The 20,247-nt window shown below is 40.4% G+C and overlaps 2 protein-coding genes across 12 annotated transcripts in view; one reads left to right on the top strand and one right to left on the bottom strand.

The window, feature by feature from the left end:
- Positions 1–13,343, bottom strand: part of SWT1 (SWT1 RNA endoribonuclease homolog) — a 94,926-nt gene extending 81,583 nt beyond the window's left edge. For 6 of the 9 annotated variants that reach the window (XR_003129088.3, XR_003129090.3, XR_003129089.3 and 3 more), the window contains exons 1-5: positions 13,164–13,343; positions 9,693–9,782; positions 7,752–7,829; positions 4,924–4,982; positions 470–1,193 (exon numbers count right to left, since the gene is read on the bottom strand). Coding sequence is in view for 6 of the 9 variants with exons in the window: in XM_025430089.3 (XP_025285874.1) it covers positions 470–1,193; positions 4,924–4,982; positions 7,752–7,829; positions 9,693–9,773 (942 nt within the window). In the remaining 3 variants the exon portion in view is untranslated. Of the gene's footprint in view, positions 1–469; positions 1,194–4,923; positions 4,983–7,751; positions 7,830–9,692; positions 9,783–11,466; positions 11,639–12,449; positions 12,842–13,163 lie in introns of those variants that run through there. The other 3 variants (XM_049112161.1, XM_025430090.3, XM_025430095.3) reach the window with 3 other exon arrangements.
- TRMT1L (tRNA methyltransferase 1 like) overlaps positions 12,865–20,247 on the top strand; it is a 35,951-nt gene continuing 28,568 nt past the window's right edge. Inside the window, exons 1-2 of one of the 3 annotated variants that reach the window (XM_035719306.2) lie at positions 12,865–13,115; positions 18,947–19,057. Coding sequence is in view for 2 of the 3 variants with exons in the window: in XM_025430099.3 (XP_025285884.1) it covers positions 13,758–13,998; positions 18,947–19,057 (352 nt within the window). In the remaining variant the exon portion in view is untranslated. Of the gene's footprint in view, positions 13,116–13,466; positions 13,999–18,946; positions 19,058–20,247 lie in introns of those variants that run through there. The other 2 variants (XM_025430099.3, XM_049112162.1) reach the window with 2 other exon arrangements.

The following is a 20,247-nucleotide window of genomic DNA, read 5'->3' as shown; positions in this document are numbered from 1 at the left end:
TGTTAAGTGGTAAGTACTTATCAGACTTAAGGTGGCTGATTGTGTGGTTCTCACACGAAGAAATCTCTGAAAGAAGAGACCATGAATCCAGTGCCTGGCATACAGTGACACTCCAAAAATGATTGTTCAAGCAATAGTTATTCAGAATATTAACCCATGGATATTCTATAGTACCCAGGGTTACAGAAGAGCTTAACAGACTGTCACAGTGCTTTTCGGAATCAGAAAGAACTATCTGTAACCTCTACTTTCTACCTTTTTGTACATTACCTTTTATTATGGATCCTTAACACTTGTCAGGATATCTTCCTAAGGAGGTTGGAATTAAAGGAGTAAGATAAAGGAATCAACACATATCTTCCTGACTAAATTAAATCAGCTCTTTGTGATCATTAGTCGTAAAAGAAAAACTCCAACCTGACTCAAAATTCTTTGCTAAAACCTATATTCTCATTTTGCACCACCTTACCTGGATTGGGTTTTCCCTGGAACTTGAGTCACTTTCTCGATCCTCATGATGGCTTTTTCCTTTCCACTCATGTGCAGCCTGCTTAGACATGGAATCTGAAAATAAATGTTCACTTTCGTGTCTAGTCAAATTCAATGAAACTTGGGAGCTTTCCAGGGCTTCTTTTTTCTCCTGTTTAGTCTTTGACTTGTTAGACTCTAAACTGAAGACATTTTCTTCTATAAGCTTCTGGAGGGTATCATGGGATTTTACTGGGATTTTAAAACTGATCTTCCTTCTTCTAGATTCCTTAATCAACTTGTTGGAATTATAATCCTGAGGAAAATGGATTCTCTTGCATTTCTCCAAAACACATTTTTCAGAACTGTCCCTAAATTTCTTGTGCCTTTCTTTCTTGAGTTCTTTCACCTTCTCCCCCTGAGGAAATACAGGCGGCCATTGTTTTTCACTTGCCTGGACTTCAGTTTTAGGTTGTACATCTTTGGCCATCTTAGGACTACTAAAGTTCTTAATTCCATGGTCAGGTTTACTCCTAACACTTGTCAACTTAATATCTTTAAAATCTACATATTTATTTGGCTCTTTTTTAGTTCCATGTGACGAAAGATTCTGTGAAATAATCTGATTTACACTTGAATATGATGCTTCTTGGAGTTTAACAGGTCCTTGGGATGAATAACTGATTTTTGGTCTCCTCCTTGGGGGGTCAGTTTCTACACTCAATCTGTAAAGCAGCACAGAAACCCAAGTTACGTTACAATTATACATGATTATACATAATGTTAAACTGTATTATTTCAGTTAGGAAATGACAGAATTGGTCTGACACAAACTTCCTAAAAAATAAGAAATGGCTACACAAAGAAGTGAAAGAATTACAAATGGTGCTGGCATAACTGGTCTGCTATTTGAACAAAAACCAAATTTACAGCTTTATATAAAACCAGGTAACATAAATTTCATATAGATTAAACATAAGTGCAAAATAATTACCATAATTGTTACACTTCATATTGATCCTTTAAAAACTATAGGGGAAAAAGATGGAATATTTATATAATTTCTTAATAGAGAGCTTCCTAAACTTAATAGTGGTGGGAAAAATCACAAAGGAAAATAATAAATGTAAATGACTATTTATAGGGAGCATTGTTGGCTTCGTTGGAAGAGCATGTGACTCCTGATCTTTGGGTCATGAATTTGAGCCCTATGCTAGGTGCAGAGATTAAATAGATAAAATTTTAAAAATACATAAAGAAATTACTATTTAACTTTAAAACTTTAGCATATTAAAAATAGTAAAATTTTTTTTAAACTGGGAAATGGTATTTGTTATATATGTGACAGGTTATTAGCCTGAGTAAATGAAAACCTAATCAAAATGTCCTGACTCTAAAATAGGACACAAACAGAAAATTACTAATGAGAAAAAGGGATTGGCTAAGAGATATTTGGGGAATAAAATTTGACTTCCCAAGTAATCGCAGACATTCTAATTATAATAACATACCAATTTCTTCTTTCAGATTAGCAAAGATTTTTAAATAACATTAAATATTGGCAAGAGGTTGAAAAATGGACCCTCTCATGGGAGAAATACAAAATGATATAAGAGTTACACAGAGTGAGGGCCCCTGGGTGGCTCAGTTGGTGAAGTGTCTGACTCTTGATTTCAGCTCAGGTCATGACCTCAGGGTGGTGAGATCCATCCCCACAACAGGTTCAGCATGGAGCCTGCTTAAGATTCTCTGTCTCCCCTCTCCCTTGGCCCTTGCCCTCACTTGAATCTGTCTTGCACTCTCTCTCACAAAAAAAAAAAAAGGAAAAAGAAAAAAGGCTCAGTGGGTGGCTTAGTGGCTGAGCATCTGCCTTTGGCTCAAGGCATGATCCCGGGATCCTGGGATCAAGTCCCACATCAGGCCCCTGCAGGGAGTCTGCTTCTCCCTCTACCTATGTCTCTGCCTCTCTTTCTCTGTGTCTCTTGTGAATAAGTAAATTTAAAAATCTTTTTTTAAAAAAAATTTCCACAAAGGAATGTGATAATATATTAAGAATTCTAAAAATGTTCATATTCCTTGACTTCCTAGTAATTACCATTTTAGAAATCTATTCCAAGGTGAAAAAGATTTAAAAATGGACTGAAATCTTTTCTTAAAATTCAGAATTAGTCATAATAGCAAAAAGTAAGGTAACAGAGTAAATACTAAAATTTTGGAAATCACTTAAAAAATAGGTCATTGTACCAAATATGATAGAATATCATGGTCATTATAAATGATGTTTATGAAAGTTTTCAATGATCTAACAAAACATATTGAAATAATATGAAGCAAAAAAATCAAGCACGGCACAAATCTATATACAATGTGGTCTCAACAATTTAAATAAGCACAGTAAAAAAGTCTGTAGAAAAAATATGCTAAAATGTTAGAACTATCAATACCAAGAGGTGATATTTTTCTGCTTTATAAAAGTAAGTATTACTTTTTTTTTTTTATGATAGTCACAGAGAGAGAGAGAGAGAGAGAGGCAGAGACATAAGCAGGCTCCATGCACCGGGAGCCTGACGTGGGATTCGACCCCGGGTCTCCAGGATCGCGCCCTGGGCCAAAGGCAGGCGCCAAACCGCTGCACCACCCAGGGTTCCCGTAAGTATTACTTTGTAGTCAGAAATAAAGATGAAAAAATTTCAATGAAACACAAAATATTCATTTATATCAATAAATCTTTGAGTGCCTTCTAAGTGCCTGTCACTCTGATAGACCCTGGAGAGAGCGTGGAGGATACATCTAATAGTGCTCTGACCCCAATTAAATTATAGGCTGGTGGGGGAGAAATTACCTTATCAGGTAATTATATACTAGCAAACTATAAATACCTCAGAGTTTTTATAAGCGTTTTTTTATTTGAGAGAGAGAGAGAGTACGAGCAGGAAAGAGGTAAAGGGAGAGAGAGAGAGAAGCAGACTCCCCACTGAGCAGGCAGCCTGTTGCTGGACTTAATTCCAGGAACCTGGGATCATGACCTGAGCCGAAGGCAGATGCTTAACTGACTGAGCCGCCCAGGTGCCCTTTGATAGGAGTTGTACCTGAGTCTTAATCGGGTTTTATTTTCTATCTCTTCCTACAAAAAGACTGCCAATTATTATTTGTTAGTAAATAATGATAAAATAAAACTTAAAATTCTAATACGATTTTGGCTTCTAATAGTATACCATGTTTAAGATGTCAACTATATTAAAGAAATATCAGGGGAACAACACATAAAACATAACTCAAAAATTTCAATGGGACCCTGTAGTTCTCTGGGCATTTTCACATTCCTTTTCATTTGTTCTTCACAGCAACCCCATGCTGCATATTTTACATCTATGCACCATGGCTGTATGGTCATAATTAATGAAAACTCAACAATACCGTTTAAAAGACCAACAAAATTAAATCTTAAAATTACCTCTTATCAACTAGTCTTGCAAAATGCTAGATTGTGATTATGCAGTTTTATATCTGTAACCCAAAACACTAAAATTCTAAGATCTTTTTAAAATATTTTATTTCTTTGAGAGAGAAAGAGACAGAGAAAGACAGTAAGAGAGAGCATGAGCAGGGGGAGAAGGAGAAGGAGACACCCTGCTAAGCAGGGAGCCGAATATGGGGTGGGGCTTCCCCCAACTCCTTGTTTTCAAAGAAACTGATTTCACCAACTTTTATCATATGTTATACTTTTATACTTATTTATCACATTAGTGGCAAGAAATGCCTTTAGCCTTTACCACAAAACTCTGAAATTTTTATCCAAAGAACATAGAAATTAAAGAAAAATAATCACTATTCCTACCATTATTCCCCAAGTTCTCTAGCTGTAGCCATACCCTATTTAACAGTTCTAAAACCATACCAATTCAATAAGTGACATATATAAAGGTAATTTACCTTTAACATTTCTAAACCAGCCACACAACTTCTTCATTATTACATGTAACAAAGTTATGTATCTTATAAGCATATGTCAAAAATAAATCACCTGAGATAAAAACCTGCATTTTACTTGAAAGTCTCATTTACATAGCACAGAACTATGATAGATTTATTTCACTCAACTTTTTATCAAACCTACACTAATATTTTAAAAATTCAATAATCGGGGCACCTGGGTGGCTCAGTCGGTTAAGCATCCGCCTTCAACTCAGGTCATGATCCCAGGGTCCTGGGATTGAGCCCCGCATCTTCTCCTTCTCCCTTTCCCTCTGCCACTCCCCCTGCTTGTGCTCTCTTGCTCTCAAATAAAAAAAAAATCTTTTTAAAGAATAATCATAACCTATGCTATAGCTAGAAATATTGGCATGCAAATTAGCATTAATCAAAATAAATAAAAAACTTTGCAAATCAAAATATTTGGTATCATAATTCTAAGCCCCCAAAAGTCAAAGATATCAAAAAAAGGGGGGAATTTACCTTTTCAGTTCTTGTCTTCTTTTTATATCACGGTATAGAACGTCTGTATGATCTGATTTCTGAAAGAAAAAAGGTATCATTTAGAAAACATAAATTGTGACTGACACTATGCTACAGGAGAAAGAGATTGAGAGACAATATATTTTTCCACATCTAAGTGTTAGTTAACAGGCTGACATAGTAATTTATTTAATCCTTCCAATAATCCTGAGACAGGTATTATCATCCCCATTTTACAGAAAAGTACTCAAGGCTCAAACAGAGCAAAGTATCTTCCTCAACATTATAGAGCAAGTCAGCAGCAGAGCCAGGATTGAAACAAGCTCTCTCTACTATCTCTACTCTCCACTCTTTGCACTCTGGGGATAAGAGAAGGCATAAGAGAAGTTAAGAGAGAAATAGGATATAGCCCCTGTCCTAAAGACTTTAAAGAATAGAGAGAAATAGAGGGATATGTATGAATAATCTATGGAAGGACATACCTAAGTGTCAAAGCAGAAGAATATACAATAAGTTTAAAAGAGGGGAGGTGGGCAGGGGGATGGGGTGACTGGGTGATGGGCACAGAGGAGGGCACTTGATGGGATGAGCACTGGGTGTTATACTATATGTTGGCAAATCGAACTCCAATTTAAAAAATCCAAAAAAAAAAATTGTAAAAGAGTTCAAAACATCAATCACCAAAGTTTAGAACATACTTAAGTGGAAAAAATATATGCTAAAGATTGAAAACAGATTGAATAAAGATTAATGAGTAAAAGAAAAAGGTTTTCTCAGCTGAGAAAGCTTAGGCATTCTAAGAAGCTGGAGATGATTGGTGTAAATTCAGCAGAGAGAAAATAAACCAGCCTAGTTAGAAGCAGAGAGGCTATTTTTGGGAAGACAAAAGCAAACTGGCTAAGATGTGACCAAATTTAAGATGGTCCTGAATGACAGACTAAAAAGTGAGGAAAGATTTTTAACAAGGAGAAATATATTGAAATCTTTTGTTTTAAGGTTAATATAGAAACAATAAATTGAAACAGTAGTATTATGATACCAAAATAAACAAATCCTTAAAAACAATTCTGGGGACAGCTGAGTGGCTCAGCGGTTGAGCATCTGCCTTTGGCTCAGGGCATGATCCTGGAGTCCCGGGATCGAGTCCCACATTGGGCTTCCTGCATGGAGCCTGCTTCTCCCTCTGCCTGTGTCTGTGTGTGTGTGTGTGTGTGTCTCATGAATAAATAAATCTTAAAAAATAAAATTCTGCATTCACACAACTTTCACAACTACTTTCTCTTATTACCCATAACAACCCTGCAGGTATCCTAACATACACCTAACTTCAACTTGGATGTCGTGAGTCCTCACTAACCACCCAAGCACTAGCTTAATGTGTTTTTAATTATTTGCATGACTGTGGACTTGGCTCTATTACTATAAACTATTTTGTGTCCTTGGACAAGTCACAACCTACTGGATCTCAATTTTTAAATGTGAAAACACAAACACTACATATCTGCCTTGACTACCTCCAAAGGATATTGTAAAACCAAATATAACCATATATGGGAAAAGACTTAAAAACTCTCTTAATATTTGCAAATGACATATCAGATAAAGGGCTAGTATCCAAGCTCTATAAAGAACTTATCAAACTCAACACCCAAAAAACAATCCAGTCAAGAAATGGGCAGAAGACATGAACAGACATTTCTCCAAAAAAGACATACAAATGGCCAACAGACACATGAAAAAATGCTCAACATCACTTGGCATCAAGGAAATAACAAATCAAAACCACAATGAGATACCACTTCATACCAGTCAGAATGGCTAAAATTAACAGGTCAGGGAACAACAAACATTGGTGAGGATGCAAAGAAAGGGGAACCCTCTTATACTATTGGTGAGAATGCAAGCTGGTACCTGGAAAACAGTATGGAGGTTTCTCAAGTATGGAGGTTCCTCAAGAAGTTAAAAACAGAACTACCCTACAGCCCAACAATTGTACTACTAGGTATCTACCCCAAAGATACAAATGTAGTGATCCGAAGGGACACTTGCACCCCAATGTTTATAGCAGCAATGTCCACAATAGCCAAACAGTGGAGGGGGCCCAGATGTCCAATGACAGATGAAAGGATAAAGGAGATGTGGTGTATACTTACACACAGGCACGCGCGCACACACACACACTGGAATATTACTCAGCTGTCAGAAAATTTTACCCTTTATATCAACATAGATGGAAATGGAGGGTGTTAGGCTGGGAAAAATAAGTCAAACAGAGAAAAACAATTATCATATGGTTTCAATCATCTGTGGGTTATAAGAAACAGCAGAGAGGATCATAGAGGAAGGGAGGGAAAACTAAATGGAAAGAAATCAGAGATAAACCATGAGAAACTCTTAACTACAGGAAACAAACCGAGGCTTGCTGGAGGGGAGGCAGGTGAGGTGATAGGCATTAAGAAAGGCAAGTGATGTGATGAGCACTGGGTGTTGGTGATGCAACTAATGAATTGCTGAACTCTACATCTGAAACTAATGTACTATATGTTGGCTAATTGAATTTTTTTAAAAAACCTCTCAATTTATATCCATGTTGTCTAACCTCACATGATAGAGTCTATCAGCATAAAAGAAGTAATTTGATAAATGCTTTTTTGGTAAGAAGGAAGGAAAAAAACAAACACTGGTTTTCTTTCTATTGGCTATCATGAAGTATAAAAGAAAGAAAAAATGAGTAGAAAAGTAGTCGGAAATTTATATCATAAATGTTCTAATTAAACGTTAAAACTTTAAATAATGTCTAGTGTTAGTTACAGTATATAATCACTCACCAGTTTTCTCTTCTCTGAAGAAACAGACCTTACACAGCAAACTGAACTAGAACTTGAAGTTTTTTTCTCTTTCTTATCCTAAGAATGCCATTTGGAAAAAAGGAAAGCACAAAATAAAGCACAGTATAAGACAGTATTATTTAATCATTGTGATTATAAACTAACACTCTTTCTACATTAATAATAAACTTCGGGGGGGGAATGTTTAAAGACACACAAACTTTGGTAAGAGGGAAAGAAACTTAACTAGAAGGAAAACTCAGGTAGAAATCAAAAGATCTGGGTGCTCTTAAATTAGAGATGAGATGGGAAACAGGTGCTACAGCAGAAGGCTAGCTGACAGCTCAGCTCACCCTGAGGGGTGGTGGCATTGCCATGGTGGAATTTAGTCTTCTACAAAGTAAAGCCATATCTAGTTATTTATATGAACTTCAAAATTCAGTAGACCCAGGACAAACGTATTTTGAATACCTACCATGTACCAAAGACGTTCTAGACAGTGGGGACAGATTAATGAAAAAACAAAAGTCCCTGGCTCCCATGGGAGGTTAAAATTTCAGGCATGAAACTATTTACAAATAAACAAGTAAAATATTTAGTGTGTCAGACAACGTGATGGAGACAAATAAAGCAGAGGAAGAGGGCAGGAAGAGCTGGGAGGTGGGGGTGGAGGCAGCTGCAATTTTAGAGTAGTCAGAAAAGGCCCCACTGATAAACTGACACTTGACTGGAGCTCCGAACAAGTGAAGAAGGAGCCATAGTTGGGGATCCCTGGATGGCTCAGCGGTTTAGTGCCTGCCTTCCGCCCAGAGCATGATCCTGGAGACCCAGGATCGAGTCCCACGTAGGGCTCCCTGCATGGGGCCTGCTTCTTCCCCTGCCTACATCTCTGCCTCTCTCTCTGTCTCTCTCATGAATAAATAAATAAAATCTTAAAAATAAATAAAAATAAAAAAAAGAAGCCATGTGAATACCTAGGGAAAGAGTTTCCCATTCAAGGGCTTATTGGAATAGTAGCAAGGAACCACAGAATGGAGAAAGCAATTGGAGAAAGAGAGGGAGACCAGATGGGGAGGGTAGGTTGTTTTGTTAGACACAGCTAGGACTTCAGCTGTTATTCTGGCTGAAGTAGGAAACCACCAGAAAGCACTGAGCAGAGGAGTGACATAATCTGACTTACATTTTAATAGGATCATTCTGGGGGCTTGTTGAGTAGAGAAAAATGGGAGGCAAAGGTGGAAGCTGAGAGAGAAATTTGGAAACCATTGGAATAATCTGGGGAAGAAAGCTGATTGTCTGGATCATGGTGATAGCAGAGAACACAGACTTGGTATTAAGAGACACCTAATAAATTTGCTGATAGATGGATGCAGGTAGGGGCTGACAACCAGGATTTTGGCTCAAGCAAATGAAATAGAATTGCAACTTACTAGTTGGGAAAATGAAGCTGGGCACTTGAAAGGTTATAGTTTAAGAACATGAGGAGGAATCAGCAAAGGAGACTTCGAAGCAGTCACAAGTGTAGAGGAAAATTAGGAGAACATGTTGTCTCAAAAGCTAAGTGAAGAAAATGTTTCAAGAAGGTGTAATTGGCTATCAGATTAAGTCTGAAAATTGACCAATGGATTTAGCAACATGGAAACTATTGCTGGCCTTGATGAAAGCCCATTTGGAGGAGCACCTGAAAAAGTCTGATTCAAGTAGGTTAAGAGAGAATAGAAGGAGAATTGCCAATGGTGTGCCAATTATTAGTGCCAAATGGGGGATTATATAAATCTAAGACACCATGGCCATACTCCAGATCCCCTTTCCAATTACCCCTATACCTGGGAGGCCAAATTAGTCATTAGAAAGTTAGTAAGCAAAGAGGTATTTTTTTCATTACACAAAAATGAACTGCAAAAAAAAGGTATCTTTGGGTTAGTAAATCAAAATTCTTACTTCTAGGTCAAAGTTGGGTGATGCAGTGGTGCCTTTCCTCTGAGATTTCTCTTTTTTTCCACAAGATTCTTTGTTGGACATTTTGAAAAGCTAAAATAAAAAACACATTAGGTGTTTCTGGTTTGTTTTTTTGTTTTCATTTTTGTTTTTTACCACCACAACAACAAAGTACATTAGAAATCAGTCTTCCTTCAGTTTTATAGACTGGAATTTTACAAAATGATCTCCATTTTCTAACCTCAAGATAGCAGGATTCTCTCATTGTTCCACTTTATTTCACTTATAGTCTCCCTCATAATGATCTCTTCCTGTCTTTCAGTTTCATCTACTACCTTTTTAGGAATGACTCTCAGAACAGTGCCTTTAGCGCTGACCTTCTCTCTCAAGCTTCAGATCACCATTTTCAACTACCTACAGGACTGCTGTATTTTGCCCAACCTACGCTTCAGAACCAATTAGTTCTAAGTCTTTATTTTCCTGACACACCCTCCACTCTCATCTTAGTGTGTATCAGAAGCATCCTGGGCTGGAATCAATAGGCCAGAGACTGGGAACATCATCAGGTCTGTTGGGATGGGAAGATACAAAAGAAGTCTAGCAGAAAAGCCCAAAGAACAGTTTATTGCTGACAGTAACACATACAGAAACAATGAATATAAGAAAGGCTATAAAACAGGCAATTGCAATTACTCATAGTCAATCATAAGCACAGTAAATGAAGTTCTATAAAATAGTAACACTAAATCAAACTTTTGGAATGCTTCAATGAATATAAAGAGAAATCAGAAAAATGAGGACAGCTAAGAGAAAGCCTAATAATAAAAATTAATAAAAGAATTTAGTATCAACTTCTAAGAACAGATTCTAAATTATCCAGAAATTTTGCTTTGTAAGGTAATGTACAGCAGCAACTGAATTCACAGCTGAGCTTCCAGATTAGAGTGATAATCCTCTTTTCCCCTTCTTGTTCCAAGGATTCTATTCCATGTCAGGGAAAAGTACAATAAAAAATTATAAATTCCATGAAATGAATTGTTTAGAGGCAATGGATTACTTATAATGTTAACTCTTACAATTTAAACTGATCCATCTCCATCTTTTGTTGTTTTGACTACAAAATAAGACTAAATTTAAGCCTTTCATCCAAAAGCCAATTGAAAAAAAATCACTGCAGATAGTGGTCTATTAAAGGAAAAACACATACATGCTTCCTATGACAAATGTTTTATATTAATAAAGGTGTGAAATTCACGTTGATTTTATGAAAATCAAAATATAAACTCAAAGGGGAGATTTCCCGTGCTGGCCAGCCTCCAGAGTGGCTCCTGATGATTTCTGCTGCCCCGTACTCACATTCTCATGTAGTCTTCTCACAATAAATAGAGCTGGCCTGTGACAGCAATAGGAACTGCCATATGGCAGTACGTGGCTAGGTCACTGTGGCTTCTATTTTTCTCTTACTCTAGGGAAAGCCAGCCACCATATCATAAGGACATTGGAGAAGCTCACCAGCGAAGAACTGAATGAAGCCCCTTGCCATGCATGTGAGTGGGCCTGCTTTGAAGCTAATCCTGCAGCTCTAATCAAGCCTTTGAGTGGAAGGATCCCGGGATGAATATCTGCACTGCAACCTCATAAGACTCAGAACCAGGTACACCCAGAAAACCACTTCTGAATTCCTGACGCACAGAAACTGTGAGGTAATGTTTACTGTTGTTTTAAACCACTAAGTTTTAAGATAACTTAGACAGCAATAGATGAAGAGTACACTCACTTAATTCTCCAAACTTTAAAGACTCCTTTCTTTAGGATGTCTCAAGAGCAGAGACCACACTTAGAAATTCTTATTAAAATTCTCACACCCTAAGATCTAATCCTTTTCATCTTCTGGTTTCCAGCTAGTGTTAAAACAATGAGACTGATGGAGTGAATCAAGCTTTCCATGAACCATCTAGCCTTTTGGAAATAAGAGAGAGAAAAAAAAAGTCAACGATGCTTGGGTGAAGCACAAACAGAATTAGCCACTATTCATTCCTATAAATTATAACATGTTATTTTCCCATTTTTTGGATTAACTGTTAAGAGCAGTGAGGTAGGTAGTCACGCATTCAGGAAAACTAGTTACAAGTTGGGGTGTAAGCTCGGTGGGTTGAGCATGACACTCTTGGGTTCCGCTGGGGTCCTAATCTCCTGGACGTGGGATCAGCCCCACCTCCAGCTCAGCACTAGTCTAGGAGTTTGCTTGGGATTCTCTCCTCCTTCGGCCCCTCCCTCCCCCTACTGGCTGCTCCAGCGCTCGCTCTCTCTCAAAATAAATAATTTTTTCTTTTTTTTTTTTTTTTAGTAGAGGTTGGAGGCGCTATGAGGACTTTAGAACTATGACTCACTTGGGGAGGAGGGAAAGGAAAACAGCCTCCAGATACATTTCCTAATTACTGAGGGATTGATTGAGACAGCTTAGGAGGTAGCAACTAAGTTCTGTTACACTTTCAAAGTGCTAAATAATGGGGACGCCTGGGTGGCTCGGCGGTTGAGCACCTGCCTCCAGCCCAGGGCGTGATCCTGGAGACCCGGGATCGAGTCCCACGTCGGGCTCCCTGCGTGGAGCCTGCTTCTCGCTCTGCCTGTGTCTCTGCCTCTCTCTCTCTCTCTCCTGAATAAGTAAATAAAGTCTTAAAAAAATTAACCTGGGAAACAAGTAGGAAACAGGAAACAGACCGATGAGAGAGGCAGGCGTTAAGTACCAGCTTTACTAACCAGGAAAGCCCAACCGGGGGTGTGAGCCTCCTCGGACCTGCAGGGGCTTCCCTCTCCTTTCCTGATGCCTGGAACATTCGGACCAGTCCCAGAAAACTCAAAGTTGTCCTCTGCCGGCGCCGGTGGGCTTGGCTGCGCGAGGCTTAACCTCAAGCAGGTGGAGGGCAGAGGGAAGAGACCCCCGAGGGGAGTGGGAAGGGGATGCCGTGGGGCATCGGAATCGCATCCGACAGGTGCCGCCAGGCTCAACACGCCGGGGTTACGAAGTCCAAGTCCAAGCGTGAGGTGCGCGCGCACACACTTCCCTACCTACAGGACCCTGCAACCACAGGACGGCGCTGACGAAAATAGGAATACGTAGGCTAAAGCAAAATAGACACAGGAGGAGAAGCGTTCGGGTGACGGTGCGAAAGGAAGCGCAGACCCCAATTCCCAATCAGCCAGCCTCGCTAGGAAGCTCGTCAGCTGCTCGCAAGCCGCCGCGGCCCACGGGCCCCGCACAAACCCACCGGGCGCAGCCCAGAGGCAGAGCGGCCAGAACCACACCCTTCACGGAGCCGGCTCAACCCCGGATCCGCCTACAGAGCCGCCCCGCCCCGGCTCCAGGGGCCTCCGGAGTCCTCCGACCGGCTGGCCGCCCCCCGCTCCGCTCCCGGAGGGAGACAGGTGGGAACCCGCTCGGCAAAACGTCAACTAGCGCCCCAGTTACCTTACCTGCGCCCGCAGCGGCGGCGGCGGCGGCTCCGGAGGCCCAGGCCAAGGAAAAGGGTCCCCGCCCCCCCCCCCGGACCCGATGCCCGCTGGGAAATGTAGTCCGGCTCTCGGACCCTGGCTACTATTCGAACGCTCCGAGCGTTTGTTTAGCTTTGCGTTTACTTCCTCCTGAGGGCTTGGAACGCCGGCTGCGCCCCACCCCACCCCCCCGGGTGGCGCGCTGCACCCTGGGTATTGTAGTCTTGATGCGCTTCCTTGGTTGACGGCTGGAACGGGGACGCACCGTGGAAGCAGAACTCTCTTACCTCATTGGACGCGGTCCCCGATACGTTTCTGCGCAGGCTGTGGTGGCGTCGTAACGCCTCGGGGAAAGGGAAGCGGACCGGACCGCGAATCGCTGCCTCTGGCTTTTTATTTTTCTGCTGACAGGATTTGGTCACTGGTCCTTCATCTTTTGTCTGTTGCACGCATCCAGCCCTTCCCACTTGCCTTCCCACTCCTGGGATCCAGCCCTGTGGGCGCTCACGCCAGTTCTCTCACCCCGCCGTGTGCCCCCGCAGGTCCCCGGGCGGGCCTGGCACGGAGGCGGTAGCTATGGAGAACATGGCGGAGGAGGAGCTGCTGCCCCCGGAGAAGGAGGAGGTGGAGGTGGCCCAGGTCCAGGTCCCGACCCCGACCCCGGCCCCGGACTCGGCTCGGGTCCCAGCTCCGGCCCCGGATTCGGCCCCGGCCTCGGCTCCGACTCCGGCCTCGGCTCCAGCCCCAGCCCCCGCCCTGGCCCAGGCTCCGGCCCTGTCCCCGTCCCTAGCCTCTGCCCCTGACGAGGCGGAAAGCAGTAAGTGCAGGAGGCCTAGATCTTTCTGCCGCCACAGAAGCGAGAAAGTGCGCCTTGCCGGGGAGTAGGGGAGGCCCTTCTTCCCTGGGATGGCTTTTATGGGGGGGAGGAGGGGGGGAACGGGGAAGCAGGTTTAGGGCTGGGGGGCGGGGGAGGAAGGGGGGGACCCGTGTCGTGGGTCAAGCGGGTGCAGAGTGGGTGAGGGCATCTCCACGCCCCTCGGGGACCTCATGGTGACGATCTGGGGAGGGCCAGGAGTGCTGCAGATAAATGGAAATGATGAGGTCGAGGGCTTCTTCGTTAAACGGGGGGGGGGGGGGGGGGGGGATGGGGGGGTTCTTTTTCTACGAAAACAGTCAACACCTAATTTGGTGTGTGCATGACTGTAAATCTAAGTAGAGGTTCTCATTATGTGTACGTTACATTTCACAGTCCATAAGACAAGGTTCACTGCTCGTGAACTTAGTATATAATTTCACTGCTAATGGTTTGTGAGAGGAATAAACGATAATTTAATAAACAAATAAATTTTATATGTTTATAACTGGGGGGCGGGGGGGAATAATAATTTGGTAGTTTCCCTCCCAGGCCCATCTGCCATCGTTCGCCAAGTCCTTCGGAATGTGACATGGTGACCGAGGCACGCTGCTTACTGTAGTAGAGCCCAGCTGCCAAGATTGAGGAGCCATTGCTATCCATCAACTGGCTTCTGGGCCCCGTAGGCACCAGTAGATGGGTTTGGAAGCATTTGATTTTCTTTAGCAGCTTGGTTTCTCAAAAAGAATTTGAGGCTGATAAGGTAGTTTAAGAAAAGGTCGATTACATTGTGGATGTCTTCCCTCAGTCAGAAATACCAACTGGGTTTTGTAGTCCGTTCCATCAGAAGTGAACTGTCGAAAATTAATAGCCCCTATTATTGTGCTAATGTGTCCGCTTGCATGTTTTTTTCTAAGTGGTGATTTATTAGGACCACAAAGAGTGACACGTAAGAATCTTCCGAACACTTTTAAATGTAAAGTCTAAGCAAGTTGTTTTTTTTTTTTTTAATTGTTTTGTGGTCGGTGAGTTGTCCCTTAGGCTCTTTCTGAATTATAACGAAATAAATTAATTCATTTTCTTTCCTACTTCCAGGACAGTTGCGAGGTTAATATCTATACAACATTGGGTAGTTGTAATCGACTAGAGTTATTTTGCGATTTTTAAAGCCACATAAAAATTGTTATAGTAGGTTAAAAAGTAGAGCTGATCACAGAAAAGGCAAAGACAGCGTGCCTCAGGTGGGACCCTCGGATCGGAGGTTGTACCTGCAAAACTACAGTGAGGAGGAGTGGCACACGCCTCCCTTCCTCACCTCTAGATCGGGTTTGTTTATATGAATCAGAATTGGTCCACCAGCTTTAGGGAATGCAGGCTTTCTCCACCTCCCCCACCAGAAGGAATGTTAAACATAATTTGGGAAGATTTAGAAGTATGTGATTCGAAGGATGTATGATGTTTGAGAAACCAGAAAAATGCATTCCTGGGACAAATGTGTAATGATTGAGAAATCTGAAATGCATTAGAAATATATATTAATCACATTTTAAAAGTTATAAATGGTCTAGTTAGTCCTTTGAAATCAGTCTTTACTAGGCAAGGTGAAGATGGCATATCTGAAATAGAACTGAAAAATGAGGAAAAAGCAGAAGTTGTAAAAGAGCCTCCTAGTATCTTGGATTCATCTGATTTAACAAGAGGTTTGCTATTGACTTCAGAATTATTAGTGTATTACAAAAAGTTTAAGTACAGATTGTCTGATATCTATTATCTGAACCAGAAACTGATTTGAGAGGTATACATACATGGGCATATCATGAATCTTTAGACAGATCTTTGAGAGTTTTAATAGTGGGCCACAGGATTTTCATTGTTCTCTTGTGACTTAGCAGGCCCCTGTCTCTTATTTTGTACGACTTAGAATGATTTCAATAAGCACAGGTTTATATGGTACTATATCATTTCACATACACAGACCTTTGAACTTTGGAAGCCAAAAGCCTTATGATTGCAAATTGAAAGGACTGATTTGTACATGTGGACTTATTGCCTGAATCTTATGGTCTCACCTAGCAATTAAGTTTTTGGTCATATGGGGAAAATTTGCCTATTCATACAACTTTCATCTCATTATAAAGTCATTTGAACAATATACCTAGTAAAACAAGTTAACCAGTAGGATTTGTTGCCCTTTGTATTTCTCATTTAAAAATGAGGTAAAGGGCAGCCCTGATGGCGCAGTGGTTTAGCGCCGCCTGCAGCCTAGGGCGTGATCTTGGAGACCCCGGATCGAGTCCCACGTCAGGCTCCCTGCATGGAGCCTGCTTCTCCGGCCGTGTCTCTGCCTCTCTCTCTGTCTCTCTATGAATAAATAAATAAAAAATATTTAAAAAAATAAAAATAATAAAAATGAGGTAAAGATTTGTCTTTTAATAAATTTGAGCAGGAATGTCTGATGGTGCTGAATTGAATTCCAAAAATATTGACTCAGGGTGCTACTGCACCAAAAAGAGTAATGATTTTTAAAAATATTTAACAAAACCTAGTGCCTGCTGTGTGCAAGATACTGCACTAGGCGCTTAGCCATTGCAAAAATGAGGGAGGCATACCCCCTGCTGTCCTGTTTATTTGTGGGGGGAGACAAGGACACAAATTATACAAAAGGGTGAAAAAAAAAGGAACTGGGAGTGAAGCTTGGAGAGGAATAGGCAGGAAGGTAACAATGCCAAGGAAAGAACTTAAAGGGCTTAAAGGTTCTAAACTGTATAACCTAATTGTATAATGAGTAGTAGAGAGCCCTGTGGTTTACCATCATCTCCTCTCCGGTTGGGGATCTTTTCCTGCCAGTTTTCAGCTCCTAAGTCTTGTATTTGTATATTCAAGCTCCTATTTTGTAAACATTATTCTCCTTTGGGATACACATATTCAAGTCTCTCTGTCCTTAAAAAGAAAGAAAAAGCAAGCTACAATCCCATCTATCTCCTTTTTTGTACTACCACACTTTTTGAAATAAATCTATGTGCTTTTCTATACTTTATTTCTTCTTCCAATCCCGTTTGTATTCTAGAACACCTCACTGAACCTTTTTTCTTAAAGGTCACTGGAGACCAGCTAAATACTAAATCCAGTAGTTTTTTTTTGTTGATTTCTACTACTGTTTGTGATAGTGTTGAACAGTTGTCTTTTACATTCTCTTTTCCTTTGGCCTCTGCCTTATCTTGATTCTCCTTACTGTTTACTACCCTCCTGATTATATTTCCCTAGTGTCTCTTCATTACCTACAACCCTCTATACATCACTTCCGAATTATAACCATTTATATTAGCCAGTAGTGAGTTCAGTGGCATTGGGGAATGCATGCCCCTTGTACATACTCGAGAATGTATTAAATATACTTTGGGAAGATTTATTCATATATTCCAAAGTTTACACATATGTCATTTGAAGAATGTGTAATGTTTGAGAAACCTAAAAATATTGTTACTGGGACTGGATTTTGGCTGTTTTCTTTTTTCACAATATTTTTTCCTTAGGCCTTCTTCAGCTTGTAGTTTCACCTAACGTGTATTTACAATTTATATCCCTCCTGAACTCCAGAAACAACTCAACTGCTTACTGAACTTGAGTGTGAATACCGTTTGTACATCAAACACACTTTATGTCAAAAACTAAACTCCCTTTTCTCCTTTCCTCTTCTTTTCTGCCAAAAATGTTTTCCTCTTCCTTTATTGATTAATGGTTCCTTTATTCTTTTTTTTTTTTTTTTTAAGAATTTATTTATTTATTTTTGAGAGAGTCAGAGACACAGGCAAAGGGAGAAGCAGGCTCCATGCAGGGAGCACGTGGGACTCGATTCCGGGACTCCAGGATAACAATCCGGGCCAAAGGCAGGCGCTAAACTGCTGAGCCACCCAGGCTGCCCCAGTACCTTTATTCTTAACCACATAAACTTAAAATTTTAGAATCATTCTTGAACATACTCTTCATTCATTGGTTATTTCTCACACCCAAAGTTCTTTGCTTTTTATTTATTTATTTTAAGCCATCTGTTCCATACCTTTCCATTACTAACTTCTCACCTCAGTTACTGATCTTTGTTTGGTTCTACGCCCAGAGATAACCTCCTGAAATGCATTTAGATCGTATCATTCACTCCCTCAAAAACCTGCAAAGACTTCACATTGCCTGAAGAGGACAGTCCAGACTAACTTGCATAGAACTTAAGCCTTCCATGATCTGTACTACATTTTTGGCTGCTTGTTCTTCTACTAACTCCATTCTCCAAACATTCTACATTCCAGCCAGGGGTGGGACAGAGATGGCTGTATTTTTTTTTTTTTTTACACAGTTGCCTTTGTTCATGAGGATACTTCAGCTTGTCAGGCCAGCCACCAAATCTCTGCTTATTGAAATTCTGTTCATACCTTACATCTCAGTCAAATGCCACTCCTTCAGTGAAGACATTCCCAAAGGCATTTGTTGGAATTAATTCTTCCTCCTGTATGCCCACATCATATTACTTTACCCGTTATTCATTTCATCCTGCCTTGTGTTACACTAAGTAGGTAACATATCAGCATCTCTCCCACCTAGTTGAAAATTCTTTAAAGATAGGAAGTGTGGCTTCTGTTTCTTGCTTTACCATTTTAAAAAGAGTAAAAACATTTTTGGAGTATTCTATTGAATAAAAGGTTTAAAGGTGTGTTGGGAGCTTTGCGCCCAACATTTTGCATTCTGAGGAACGCTTGTCATTTTATAAGCAGAATTGCAGCAGTATTCCCCATCTAGACACTAGGGCACCATGCTATAGGAAATAAAAGTGGAGGAGTCTCTGTGACGTGACCAAATAAAAATGGAACTGGAATTCAGATCGTTAAAACATAATTTTCTAACTCTTAAAATTTCCTTTCAGAGAGACACATCTCAATCCAGAGGCAGCTTGCTGATCTCGAGAAGTTAGCCTTCGTAACTGAAGGAGATTTTGACTCTGCCAGTTCATTGAACTCAGAGAGTCTTGATGCAGGTATTTACATATTTTGAGGGTTTTTTTTCCTTTAATTTCTAATGGTTTTTCATCTTTCAACTCATGAAAATTTGCTGAGAATAGACTTGTTTATTGCCACTGAACTAGAGCAATTATACGTTTTTCATTCAGGAAACTGGTAGCCTTCTACCTGCATGGGTGCTGTGGTGATAAGTTGTTTCACAGTTCCTCAAGGAAGTTACAATTTCATGGATATATGAGCACTGTGTATTCTATAAGTTAGGAATTGCGTGTGGCTATGAGTAACAGAAATCCGAAAAAACAGCGCCTTTAATAATACAAAGGCTTATATCCTTTCACGTAAAAGAAGTCCCAAGGTGGGCAGTTTTGGGCTTGTACAAGATTTCCTCATTGCTGTCAGGGCCTCAAACTCCTCTCTTTCTGCTTTGCCATCCTTAGTGCTTGAATTCCCTCCTCAATATCGCTTCATGATGTTTTGAAGTAGGCAGAGTATATTGGAAAATTATTTTGATGATACTTGCAGTGTGCTGTATGTGAAAGATATTTGTTAGATTAAAAATTGAGTTGCTGATTATTTCTGTTTATTTTTGTTGCTCTAAACCTGAGTTTGAAAAATAAATAAATAAATAAAAATAAACCTGAGTTTGAGATTTTAATTTTTTTGTTACTATCAGAGTTATTTTTTGAGATATATTACATTGCTAATTAAATAAGACTTCTATTTTTATAATCCATAATCTTTTCATTAATAAGGAAGAACTTAGAAATTCACTGAGAGGATACAGTGGTTCTAACCATGCTCCCTGTCCCAGAATAGCAGTTGTTTTGGATCCTGTTTACTCCTTTCACTCCTTACATTTTTCTTACTCCACATGTTGTTTTTGTTGTTGCCAGAGTAGAATGCCACAGCAGAAATTTACACTATCTGCCCAGCTCCTGCCTCTCTGGGCATATGACAAGTGTTGCCCTTTCTCCTGTCCAAAGTACATAGTGATGCTCTCTCTGGCAGGCATTTTGCCTGAAGGGACATCATGTAGTTTATCACTTTCCCATTTTCTCTGTTCCTAGTGGTAACAAGGATATCAGCCAGCCCCAGAGAGGAGAATTTTAGGGTAAAAAATCAATCACTGACCATGTGCTGATTATTAACTACCTGTTGAGGTAGAGATGACTCTCCCTAATGTTAACGTAGACATTATCTGAGAAGT

This window comes from Canis lupus, chromosome 7, assembly GCF_003254725.2.
Source record: "Canis lupus dingo isolate Sandy chromosome 7, ASM325472v2, whole genome shotgun sequence".
NCBI classification, from domain to species: Eukaryota; Metazoa; Chordata; class Mammalia; order Carnivora; family Canidae; genus Canis; species Canis lupus.
The sequence above is the reverse complement of the archived record's forward strand: the minus strand, read 5'-3'. Positions and strand labels throughout refer to the sequence as shown.